Consider the following 13,918-nt stretch of genomic DNA (forward strand, 5'->3'; position numbering starts at 1 on the left):
TTTACTATCTGAATCTGGTTTCATTTTCCAAATCCGTTGGTTAAAAAGTTATATAAAAAATATTCAAATGCTATTAAACATACAACGCCAACTACTGTTTTTTTTTTTTTTTTTTTTGATTATGCCGGTCTTGTAGTCTCAATTAGATTCAAAAATATACCCATTTAAATCTAAATTCTTTCAAAATCTACTTTTTTTAGTATAAATGTTTTTATTCATCCATAAGTTATGCAACACTTTTTTCACTTCGCAAATTGCGTACTAAGAAAAATCTTTAAAAAAGTAAAAAGTTTTTAAGGACTTAGATTTAAATGGGTATATGAATCTAATTGAGATATTGACTTGAATTTTTTTTGTTGATCAAAAATTATCTTAGCTAATCAAAAACTAAAAATCTTTGATATCGGATGGAAACAAAAAATGGCACGCGCTTAAAAACGCGCAAAGTCACCTTACTTTGAGCCCCCATAGCGCCGGCCATAGAGAATTTGTGGGATCTATTTTCATAACATAAACTCGAATACTCCTTAAGTATGCCCGTCTCAATTTTTTTGATTACACGTCGTATAATGCCATTGGCCAGGCGCTAGACAGAAAACTAGTACCGGCAGTTATTAAAAACTGGACGCTGAAAATGCTAACATCCAGAGTCATTGGGTTTGACCTATGTGGTATATCGAGAACGATCTGGGCCACCAGAGGCTGTCCTCAACGAGGTGTACTATCGCCCTTATTGTGGACCCTGGTTATCGATAGCTTATTGGCAAAATTTAATGATCTGGGTTTCCGAACATATGGTTAAGCTGATAATCTGATTATATCTGTAATTGGATCTGATCACAAAATCATATCGGAAAGGATGCAGTACGCAATTGATCTATCTCTTAAATGGTGTAAAGAGGATTGACAATCAATCCATCTAAGACTATCCTCATACCATTCACAAGACGTAGATGTCTGAGACTTGTCGAGCCAGTTCTGAATGGCTCTGTTATTAAATTCTCGGAAAATGTTAAATACCTGGGGATCATTCTCGATAAAACCCTGAACTGGAAACTTCACATATCCAATACTATCAACAAAGCCACTAGGGCATTGTATGCTTGTCAAAGACTTTTTGGTAGAATGTGTGACTTAAAAACGAGAATGATCTTCTGGACCTTTGAAATCATAATAAACCTACTAACTAACCTACGATGCCTTGGTTTGGTGGAAGAAGGTAGATCAGGTTACGATAAGTGTTTCGTTGGACAAAATCTATCGTCTCATTTGTGTCTCCATAACAGGGTCCATGAGAAGTTGTCCCACATATGCTCTTGGTGCTATTCTGCACATCCCACTACACATCCTAATAAAAGATGAGGCGCTCAAATCTGCACTTCGCCTACCGGAAATAACCAGTTTAAAAGTTGGCAAGTTGGTGGGACACATATTTATGGATTCCTGACTGTTGTTCAGAGTTTTGATACAGAGACTTTAAGGTGCTTATACCGAACAGGGACCAATGGACAAACCAAAATTGGAGGCAGGCGCATTCTGATCAAGTATGGTTTACAGATGGTCCCTAACAGATAAATGACAAATACTGGAGCGGGAATCTATAGCCCAAATTTCCAAAAGGCCATCTCTATGGGTAATTACCCCTCAATCTTTCAGGCAGAGGTGTATGTAATTATCATTTGCATTAGAGAATGTCTGAGAAGAAAACTGAGAGGATTAAAGATCTTTGTGATGCCGGATAGTCAGGCGGCCTTTAAGACTTTACTATCATATGAATCAGGTCGGGTGTCGTACTTGACTGCTTGACATCTCTAAATGAACTGGGTAAACATAAAAAACTCAAATAAACTCTGGCAATGAAAGAGCCGATTGTCTGTAAAACAAGCGCCCATTTATTGGACCAAAACCATTCTTTGGTTCCTCAAGGGATACATTAGGGAAAAATACGATTCATATATTGAATCTGAATTTCTTCGCCACTGGGAGTCAATATAATATAATGCTAATGAAAGGTACATCCCAAAAGTTACTGTTACTTAAGAAGAGTGAAGATTACTAACGGGACTTTATACCGGACACTACGGACTTAGATACCACCAGCACATTCTAGGTAACAATGTGACGAGGTTACGCAGATTCTGCGAAATGCATGATGAAACCTCTGAACATGTACTTTGTTACTGTCAGAGATGGGGGTAGTGCACTAAATTATTAGTTAAATCAATATTTAACTAGCACTAAATATTATTTTAAAAAATTTTTCACTCATTTTCAGGAGCTTAGTGGTAGTGAAGCTTATATTTTTAGCACTAATATTTTTTAGTGATAATGTTATTTTTTTAACTATAACTCAATTGAGTAGTAGTGTAGAAAAAAGCACTACACTCAAATAGTTAAAAATTTGAACAGTCACTAACAAAAGGCTTCAATAATTTTCTTTGCACTATTTTTTTTTATGAAAATTAAAGAATTTGTAAGACAATTAATGATTCAATTTTTTAAAAGGTACATCTATTAAAATGGAAAATACAGATTTTGTTAGCGATGGCACTATGATAGACCCTACATATGCAGTTACCCCAACAACATCTCATGCTTTTAAAAGAAATGGTTGAAACACCTAAATTTCAAAACTTTTGCCTTCTTCTGCTCAAGTATAACGATTTTTTCTTAGCGGAATGATGAACTCTCCTCGGAGAATTAAATTAATTGGTTAATCATCTGCGTTGCCAGTTGCCAAAATGATGTGGTTACTGGATGTTTTTTAGGCAATAGCTTGAAACCTTTGTAAATAATGAACGTTTTACTCATTAATAATATTCGTCCAATGAGGTTTTGGTTGACTTAAACCATTTCTAGACTGTCCTATTAACTTAAACTTTTAAATGAGTGAAACATTTCTCTGTTGAAAAAAATAGTGCAGGAATATTTTTTGAACTAATAATTTAGTGTAGAAAAAATTATTTCACTAGGCTTTAAATTTGTTTATATTTTTAAAATATTTTTAGTTAAAAATTTTAAATATCACTATCACTATTATTGAATGAGGCTTACATTTTTCAATTCATCACTAAACATAAATAAAAGTAGTGAATAATTTTGAACTACCACTAATAATTAGTGATAGTTAAAAATTAGTGCACTACCCCCATCTCTGGTTACTGTCAGCCATTATGGTTTCTCAGAGTGAGTATTCTGGGAGGCGCTTTTCTTTCGCCTAATGAAATATTCAATCTCTCACCAATGGTGAACCAAAAGGGCTGCACAAAAGATTTTAACTTGAGTCGTAGTGCTTGGTGCCCTCTTAATCAATCAATCTTATATTCCAAATGTGGTGGGTTTCTTTTTTGATCTTTAATGGACATGACATAAGGTATATTTAGAATGAAAACAAAGAAAATCTGAGATATCTTTTTTTGGATATATTCCATCAAAATTCAATAGAAATAAAATGTAGTTTTAAATATTCTCTTAACACAAGAATTAAATACCGATGCAAAAATTTTTATCTCTACCCCCATTCAATGCACTATTTAGAAAATAGTCTCGAATCTCACGTAATTATTGATATACGATAAAAAATTTCACTAAATTCTGTATTATTGATTAAATCGTTGTCAAACAAAGCTTTGAAAGAATGAATTCTATTTGGATTTAATTCCCTTATATTTTTAATTCGGCTTTAAATTTTTTAATGTATCATTCTTTTAAATCATTCTTTGAATGTACCATTCTAAAGCTGAATTCCTTGGCTTTATATTCCATTGAATTAATTCCTAGAGAATTCATTCTTTATAGCAATGAATTCAATTGAATGATCATTTTTATTTGTTTAATTACTTCTATTACAAATTGAATGAAAGAAAAAAAAATTAATTCAATTTTTAATATACAGGATGCCTTTGAATTATAAATCAAAACTTTCATTCAATCTATTTCAAATTGAATGGTTGAAAATTTTTTAAATTCTATTTGTAATAGATTGAATTCAAACAAAATTTTTATCATTCTGAGGCAATTTAAAAATCAATAGGAATTGTTGAAATTTATTTTAATTCAATTTGTAACAGATTGAATGCAAACAAAATTAATTCATTCGGAAGGAATTTAACATTCTATAGGAATGAATTCTCTAGTGAATTAACCACATCGAAAGCTTTAAAAACTAATTTTAGGAATTAAATCATAGGAATTAAGTTTAAAGAATGGTTAATTCCTTAAAATATAACCCTATTTCAAAAAAAAAAAAAAAAGAATTACGGAATGAATTCTTTTAGAGATTTGTTTGTCAAATAACAAAAGTACATAATTAAAAAGGCCATATATAGGACTAACTTACGAAACATATTTAAAATTTATGGCATTATGGCACATTAATATATCGGTAGTTGCATAATAAAACAATAGTAAGGTAGAATCAGTAGAAATATACGTTCTCAATTTTACATGCATGCCTTGAATTGTCACAAAAAAGAAAATTAAAAAATATAAAAAAACATCAAAGAAAAATTATTGAAAATTTTTTTTGTGAAGAAAATAAAATTTAATAATTTGAATGAAAAATATCGCAAAACGAGTAAAAATAAAAAACAGGATACAGAAGTGTGGAATGCTGTTTGCATGTGCCGTTCAAGAATCATTTCATGGTATTTTCCGTGGTTTTTCATTTGAAGATTTTGAAGTTTTTCTCTTTTTAGTTCTTTTTTGTTCGACTTAACAAGGCAGAGAATTGACAACTCTCCCTACTGATTCTACCTTTCTATGGTTGTATCATGGGTAGTTATATATTTGTCTATTACAATACAATTACAAATTGTATTCTTTATTTGCAGAGTAGGCAACGACCACATGCCCACGAACCACAGACATCAGCAAGACGTAATTAAATTATTTACCTGATCAGTAGTAAAAAAATTGAAATAATTTAAAGCCATTATTGCACTCTTCTTCTCTATCCATTGTTGTTCCATTACAGGCCGTAATACCAATTCGAAGTCCTCTTCAAATACGACCAAAAGTTCAACCACATCTGAAAAAAATTATAATATATTTATTCAAAACAAAGAAACTGTTTCAGTTGGATTTTGAGTTAAAAATAACTTGTGGTTAACCCCAAATGAGTCAGAGGTGACTCAAAAGCTAACCATTTTGCTTATAAAATACTATTCAGTTTTTCAATGTAATGTCATAGAAAGGAGTCAGTAGTACTCACTCACTATACATCAGTTTCAGTTAACCAGAAGCTACCTCATGATGAGTTAGCTTCTAGTGCATAAATAAATGATCAGTACCGCAATTCTGTATTTTTTTAATTTTAACTACCGATATTGTAAAGTAACGACAAATATCGGTTGCATTAACGAATTTTCAATTCTGTAACTGTTTAACGACCTTCGAATATTTTAACGACAAAGATCGGAAAAATATGAGAATGTCAAAAGTTTTGTATTGAAATATTTTTAAAATATAAAATTATTAACGTGAACTTTTCATTTGTCGTTACATTGCACATTGGTTCAAATCATCACTTTTTCAGTGCGAAATTAAGATCGACAAAATAATGAAACTCTTTAAAGTCTAAGATGTAGCATATGCATAAATAGGTATATTAGAACAAATTTAAGCGAAAATTAATCCTTTGATGGTTATTAACCCATTGTCTACAATTAAGATGACTTATATAAAATATTTTTTTTTTTTTCATTATGGAAGGACTTGTCGGACTCCCAAAAGTTTTTTAGAACTAATTTCCAGCGTGAAAGTCTTTACTTGCAAGCAGCGGTTGCAACTGCCCGAAATAATAAATCAGTTTTTATAAAAAAAATTTCTTCCTTCCTACCGCAATTTTCCATTTTGTTGCTAAGAAATTACGAAAATTCGAACCTTTAAATACTGCAATTCCTTGCAAATACCATGGATAACAGGTTGACAAAAATACATGTCTGATGAGGACATCATCCTTTGCGTAGTCCTTTAATCAAATTTGAAAATGCTTATGAGGTAGTACCCTAGAAAATATAAAATAACTCAAAACGCACAGAAATGCGCAATTTCGGGTAAAGTGAAACTAATTCACAACATTTCAGGTTATTCATTTCTTCTTATTTCAGGTTTAACAAACATTAACATTTTGTTAAAAGCTTTCATGAAGTTAAAATTTCAAAATCAAATTCAATTTTTTCAAGGTTATTTTACATATTGTCTTTTTCGATGTAAAAGAATATTATTTCCAACCATTTACAAGAATATATAAAAACTAGTGACACCTCTAGGTGCTATCCATTTGACAGTTATTGAAATTTATTTTCTTACTTTCCAGAATTAACGTTTAAAAATAATGATAAAATATAGCCTCTACAAAAGAAATTTTTTTAATATTTTGAAATGATGACTTTGACTGCATGCAGTAGAACAGTGTTTAGCATTTCGCAAAAAATTATTGAGAATTTGAGTATATTGGTGTATTGGTAATAGGATGATATCAAAAAATATATTATATTCACTGTTCCAAAATTTGAATTTCGTTAACTAATAATTATGTTTAACCAAAAAAATCAGTGAAATAAAATTCAGAATACCACATAACGACAATTATTGTTAACTTAAGAATTTTTACTAAAAAGTTAACATGATTTTTGGTTAACTCACAAAATATATAGGGTGTCTTCTTTTAGTTGTATGAACATTTTTTACTTACAACCAGAAAATTGATTTATTACAACAAAATTCCGAATGACGAGGAAAATGAGTTAAAAAGTTAATTCTTAAGTTTACCAAAATTTCTTTTATCAGGCATTGATCAATTTATAATTAAATAAATATAATTATAATTTTAATAGTCCCAACTTAACAAGATTCTTACTTATTTTGAATGTTGAATAATAAAAAGAAATTCTTTGAAATTAAAATCACTACACTATAAATATATTGTTCAACAATTAAAATAAAATTCAATGGATAGAAATATAACGTTTAACAATCGAATGTATACTGCATATCCCATAAATTTTAGGAAACAAATCAACGTTGAAGTTAATCAACACAAACAATCAAAATTTCGCGTTGTTGTGTATTTACATTAGAATTGCCCCCAAAACATATTTCATTTTTTTTTAAAGTTTAGCTACTGTTTAGATGCAGTTGAAAGGTAAAGGTTTCCATTATTTCGTTACCGATATTTTAACGATAATGGTAGTGAGCGGCAAAATACTGTAAGACAACACTTATATTTCGTTCAAATACAATGATTTTGAAATATAAAAAAATATTGTATCCCAGCAAAAAAAGACCTTCCAAAGAAGCGAAAAAGTAGTAGAATTAACTTCATATATGTCCTGAAAAAGACCTGAAGTGATGATTTTAACACCGGCTTGTCATAGAAGGGATGTCCTTTTTATTTGATTCCAAATTTACTACTTCTGAAGTCATTCTCAAGAAGTAATTTTTATGCTCTTTTTTTGGAAGTTATTCGGAAGTGAAATTGTATTATTATTAAAGAATAGGTACAACTAATTTGACTTAAATAATATAACCATTAATAAGGGTAGTAGATATATTTAAAACAGAAGTTCAAAAATAGAAGTTTTGATCTCACCAAAATGTAATACAAAAAAAAAATATCTTTTTATTATTTTCGCTTCTTCGGAAGTCATTAAACATCACTTCCACAGAATGTAAAAAAACTAATTATTACTGTTGAAGTGGTGATAAATGTCATTCTTTTGGAATTACTTCGCTTTATTTTTGCTGGGATGTAATACTCATATATATATTTTAATTGTTTCTAAGCGGTCATTTCTATGAGGGTTATGCAATATCGTGGGCCGACACAACAAAAATTTGTGAATAATAATATTAAATTATTTTCAAAATAGGATATTTATGTGCGGAAGAAGTTATAAGAAACTGAGTCCAGAAAAAAAATTAAAATTCAAAAACTAAGTCGTAAAAAATCAGGTTCAGGTTTTAACATTTGTGTTAAGTGTTAAAATTTGTTTTTATTATTTATAATAATTTTGTTTTTAAATAATTTTTTTTCGAAAAATTGTAACTAACATGGTAAATTTGACAAATGTTGTAAAATGTTTCAATAACTGTTTGAATCCCTGAATTTATACCAGAGAACTGCAAAATTCACAATTTTGTGTTTATATTTTTTTATAATATTTATTTGTGCTGAAATTCATCGCGATATTGGTATTTTTATGTGAATTTTGAACGTTCAAGTCATTTTCTAGAGGGGGAGCTAGGGTCAAAAGAGGCCCGATTTTTATGAAATTTGCGCACAAGGTTTACATGGACAGCCAGCCAGCCAGACGGACATAGCTTAATCGACTCAGAAAATGTTTCTAAGCCGATTGGTATACTTTAAGGTGGGTATAGGACGAATATTTTTGTGTGTTACAAACATCAGCTCAAACCCAATATACCCTCCCCACTAAAGTGGTGTAGAGTATAAAAACACATTTGAATGAAAAAATATGATTTGAATAAAATCAAAACATTTAAAAATGAATGAATATAATCAGAACGTTATGATTGAACTGATTAATTTGAATTTAAGATATATGGACATGAAAGACTACTTTTAAAAAATGTCAATTGACCAATATTAAGTGTTAGAGCAAATATATAAGATTTGTATACATTATCGAAGCAGCGCAAGATAGACTTCAATATTACCCAAATTATTGGAGAATATAAACAATATAGAGTTATTTTTGCAATTTAATAGTCAAAATGTTTTAAAATTTTTGCAGCAGAAGAGAAAGGGCATTATCGGGAATGGGATTACTAACGATGTCCAACGAATTTCATACCTTTATGGTTTCGTAAAGCTCCCAAAGTTTATTATAAATATTTGAGCTATCTCTGATTTATACAAATATAAATTTTCATATATTGTTCAATTTTAATGACAATTTTAAGTTTAGCAAAAGATTGAATGAATGTGTTTATAAGTAAAATCTGTGCAATCCTAATATAAATCGAACGAATATAAAAGTGTAAATAGAAATGAAAATTTAAATAAGAGAATAAAATCATGCCAAAACTCATAAATTCAATAATGCAAATGAATGAAAAAAATGTAGAACAATTTTGATTGCGTTTGTTGCCCCCTAAATGAATGAAGCTCACGTCAAATGAAACCAGTCAGTCAGTCTGTTTGATTTTGATTGTTTGGAGCGACACAAAAAATTAAAAAAGTAAAGGTTTACAACTTAGTAAGTGGTACATTTACCGCAATGCAGTCATAAGTCCAAAATATAGTTTCATGTATAAATAATTTAAATCTTATAAAATATTTTTTTTGAAAATCCAAAGAAGAAATTTAGAAACTTTTCTGTGAACAGGTAGATTACGTAAATGAAGAAATCCCTATGATCGATGACATGGATTCATTCCCACTTGGTATACAGAATACCATAGATGAACCGATATTGGGCGAAGAGGAGGCTAACTCGGAGATAGCTATTATAAATGTCATGGTTAAGGAGGCAATCAAGAGTTTTACACCCTATAAAGCTGCAAGACCGGATAGTATTTTTACGGCACTTTTTTCAGATGGAAGCGGTTTCGGTTCATCGGTCAAAGATTTTCACTGCCTGCTTGAAATTCGCAGATACCACAAACTCGGAATACGTAGTTATGCCACACCTAAGTCCTATCGACTAATATGCCTTACGTAATTCTTACCTAAAATCTTGGAACGGATAGCCTATATGGTTAAAAGCAGTATACCAGACAAAAACCTCAAATATAACCATCATGCTTATGTAAAGGGCTGATCGGTGGAAACCGGCTTGTATAAAGAAACCGCTTTGTATAATAGATGAATCCTTCGATATCAAACTGGCGGTATACATTGATATCAAAGGCGGCTTCAGTAACGTACACACCGATACTCGTATCAAATTCTGGATCAACTATATGCTACGGAACAGATGTGAGATCTACGATCGCGGTATTCCACAGGGTGGCATTTTGTCCCTTTACTTTGGATAAACAATATTAATAACTTCCTAAGGACCCTAACCGAGAAAGGATTAAACCTGTTGTTCTAAGGGGAAAGGATTCGAATTACTTATGTAGAAGTGTTAACGAGGCTCTGAATATGACATTAAGCTAGGCTCAGCCTAGTGACCTCAATGTTACCTGGCTGATGATAGGATTAGCAAGGCATATATAGGCACGAAATGGGCTTTAGTCCTAATTTGACTCATTGGCTTTACAAAAGCCTAATTAGACCAATTCTAACTTAAGACCCAAATAGACTATACAAGCGGCTTATCAAACACCCTCACAACACAACAGGCTTGCACAAACGTAAAATATTGGTATGTTTGTCAAGCCGCTTGTGTAGTCTATTTGGGCCTTTACACTTCAATAATTATTGATTATAATCTGGTAGACTTCTTTGGACACAAAGTGTAATATCAAACTATTACAGGGAGTTCAGCGTACATGCTGCTTTGGTATAAGTGGTACCATGATATTCCACCCATTGAAATGTATATAAGATATGAAGCGATACTTGACATGTCCTATAATCGCCGTTCAAGCCGAACATCAGAGCATATACCTGTATGGACTGGGGAACAAAACGGTCCTGAAGTTCTGTATTGGAGACCCAGAAATATACTACCATTTACTGAATTGAAATATACTACCGTCTACGGCAATTTAAAAAAAAGGTTAAATATAAGACCGGATTGTAAGAAAGATTTAACCAAATACTCTCACAAAGGTAAGTTTTACATCATATATGTACCAGGCCAATCCATGGGGTGACTCGAAGGAGAGACTCCTCAAAATTAGTAAAGGCCCAAATAGACTACACAAGCGGCTTGACAAATATACCAATATTTTACGTTTGTGCAAACCTGTTGTGTAGTGTATGAGTGTTTTTTTTTAAATTCGACCAGCACTCAGGGAATGACCCCTACTTATGCGAAGCATTGTGTTAGAACTAGGAAAATAGGTTGTGGGAAGGAGGATAGAGGGAGTAGTGTTTGTGGACATTTGATTTAAACATACGAAGTGCGGCTGAAGAATGAATTTTCCCTGTAATGTGTTGTGCGGTCCACTGGCCAATCTACCACAAATGGGTGTGTTCTTGAAGAATGACGTGTGTTATGCAAGAATATACGGGTATCGGGAACAAGTTCCCTAAGTGAAGTATGTCTTACACCGTTTCAAAAAACCGAGACACTTCAATGCTTCTTCAAAGTTTGTGTAGTGTATGTGCGAGTGAAAAAATAATGTTTGATAAGCCGCTTGCGTAGTCTATTTGGGCCTTAAGTCTGAGGTTAGTATGATGGTACGTATTTTAAGTGGACACAACTATACAAAAGTGAACGTGCGGATTCAGTCTGGATTTGGCTTTACTTTAAATTTAGGTCTAAATTTGGAATTGTTGCTCTGGTTGTGTACTTACTAATAAATGTCTTTTACACATAATTCCAAACCTTTAAAAAAAATGTGAGCTATGACGATTGTGTCAAACATGAGCGATGTGCAATACTTGTACAAACAACATTTTTATTATTATTACTTTTGACATTGAATAAGTTAACGATATTGTTATTTAATAAAGAATTGTGTTGTGATTACTGTTAGGTTATAAGGAAACACAGTGTTCAATAAGTAAATTTCGTATGGAATCAAACATTACACTCATATCCTTAAATATAAAATGGGCAAACTATCAATAGTTGACATGGTTCCCTTTAATGTAAAGTAAAAAATAGGCATATCTTAGAAGCAGTAATAGTGTGTATTAAAATATTGGGAATGATTTTCCCATTAAAAAGGAAATATGAGAAATCGTAAATAGATTTTTATTTATGTTTAAGGATAGCGAAGCACACTGGGTATAGCTAGTTTATGAATAAAAGTGAATATTTTAAAAGTAAAAGTGTCATACAATTGAATGCGCTTTGTTCCTGTTTCAAAACCAATACCGATTTGGGTAAGGGATCCAGTGATGCCTGAAACTCAGTTTCCTGGACGTAATTCCTAAGATTTTTCCAATCAGTGTTCGTTAGGGGTGTTATATCCGGAATAATATCACTCCCAAATAATTTGGATCTAATTTCGACGAAAGCCTGACAATGGCAAAGAAAGTGCTCCAGTTACAGTTTACTGTTCCCTCTACATGCTCTACATTTATCTGTGTGTCCACTCAGAATACATACTATCATACTAACCTCAGACTAGCTCATTTTGAGGAGATTCTACCCACCGTTTCATTATTCCAAAATTGGATAAATCATTGCAAAAAATGGCTAATGGTATTTACAGATAATGCTAAAAACATTGGCTAGACTTTTTTTTTATAAAAAACACTTCAACAATGTTATAACAATCCCAGAAAGAATTACTAAGATTGTAAAAGCAGGTTCTCCAAAAACTACTGAATAATTTTCCTATGTGTGTGAAATATATGTTTAAAAAGGAAGACAGACAAATTGGAGACACAAAGTTCTTAAATACTCATAAATTTTTTTTCATTTTATAAAAGGTTCATTTCGTGAGTTCCAGTCCCAAATCGGATCCAATAAAAATACCTTGAGCAACTTTATATGGTATACGAAAAGATCAATCGTTTTCATTATGGTGAAATATATAATGTAATTAAGTTATTGACAATTTCCGCGATTCTTTCATACGAAGATGACTTCACGACATCAAAAAACATTTACGCCATAAAACTTCTCCAATGCCACAGATCAAAATATTAATTTAATTAAATTAGCAACACTGAAGGGATCCGAGATAGTAGAAGCTACTCTTAAAATTTTACGTGAAATAGTAAAAAATTTGAAATTTTACACTGTAATCGTCAAAAATCATTGAATATTAATTGTATATTTTAGAAATTATGATATTTGTAGATAGTCAAAACACATTTACCAATCATGGTTCATGTGGCGAAAATGCTGTCGACCAGTGTTATAGCACTATTAAGAAATCTGTGGAAGTTTAAATTAAATAAATCTGCCAATTAGGGATATATAATATGGATAGTATTGTTAAACTACATATCGTCATATAAAATGCAAAAAAAACATACCTTCCACTTCTCATAGTAAAAATTAAAATTATTTAAGATATAAAGGCAATATTTTATGTTTATGTATAAAACACGATAAGAGAGAGATCAATTTCAGAAGAAAAAATATTATTTTTCGAAAATGGTTTTCACCTTTACAACTGACTGAAAAACAGTATAATGATAAAATTTTTGATATCGCGAAAATCAAAGAAAATATAGCAGAGGTTAAACCTTTAAAGGCGAAAGATTGGACAAATATGGCCAAAAATTTTATAACATAATATCTCGAAAAACTGATGTAATGGATAAATTCTGAGGCCAGATTCAGCGCTGTTCAATCTTTAGAAAAGTATATACATATGTTGGCCTGTATTATTACACACTTTGTTTAAGTTTCTTAAATAATTATGATAATAATACGTTGATTTGTTTTATTAAAATATTGTTCTCGATGATAAGTTATTTTGATTTTTTTGTAAAATCGTTATTTTTTGGATCCATAAAACTGGGGACATATATTATAATCTAGTGAATCACAATCAATCAAAAATTCGATTTTTGTTTTTTGATGATACATTGTTTTGCATTTCAGGTAACGATATATTTATTACCTTAATTTGTTAAGTATTTTGTTCGAATTATAAAAATAAGTTAAACGTGGTGGGAAGTATTTTGTTATAGTTCCAATTAAGTATACACATGCGACATTCAGCAACCTAGACAAACATTATTATTATTTACTTACAGCAAAGCAACAAATGTATGTAAATAGTATAATGCAAGTAGACAAAAGCCATAAAAGGTATTTTAAGTATTTGCTGATTAGATTCAGTCATTATAGCGTGTTAAGATGTTATGAAT

At 30.9% G+C, this 13,918-nt stretch overlaps 1 protein-coding gene across 4 annotated transcripts in view; it reads right to left on the bottom strand.

Annotated features, from left to right (window-relative positions):
* Positions 1–13,918, bottom strand: part of LOC119616274 — a 38,365-nt gene that overhangs the window by 3,789 nt on the left and 20,658 nt on the right. For all 4 annotated transcript variants that reach the window (XM_037972612.1, XM_037972611.1, XM_037972613.1 and 1 more), the window contains one exon: positions 4,896–5,029. In XM_037972612.1, the coding sequence (XP_037828540.1) occupies positions 4,896–5,029 (134 nt within the window). The remainder of the gene's footprint in view (positions 1–4,895; positions 5,030–13,918) is intronic.

Source organism: Lucilia sericata, unplaced genomic scaffold (assembly GCF_015586225.1).
Source record: "Lucilia sericata isolate MDLA Ls3-8-SP2 unplaced genomic scaffold, ASM1558622v1 Contig000064F_arrow, whole genome shotgun sequence".
NCBI lineage: Eukaryota > Metazoa > Arthropoda > Insecta > Diptera > Calliphoridae > Lucilia > Lucilia sericata.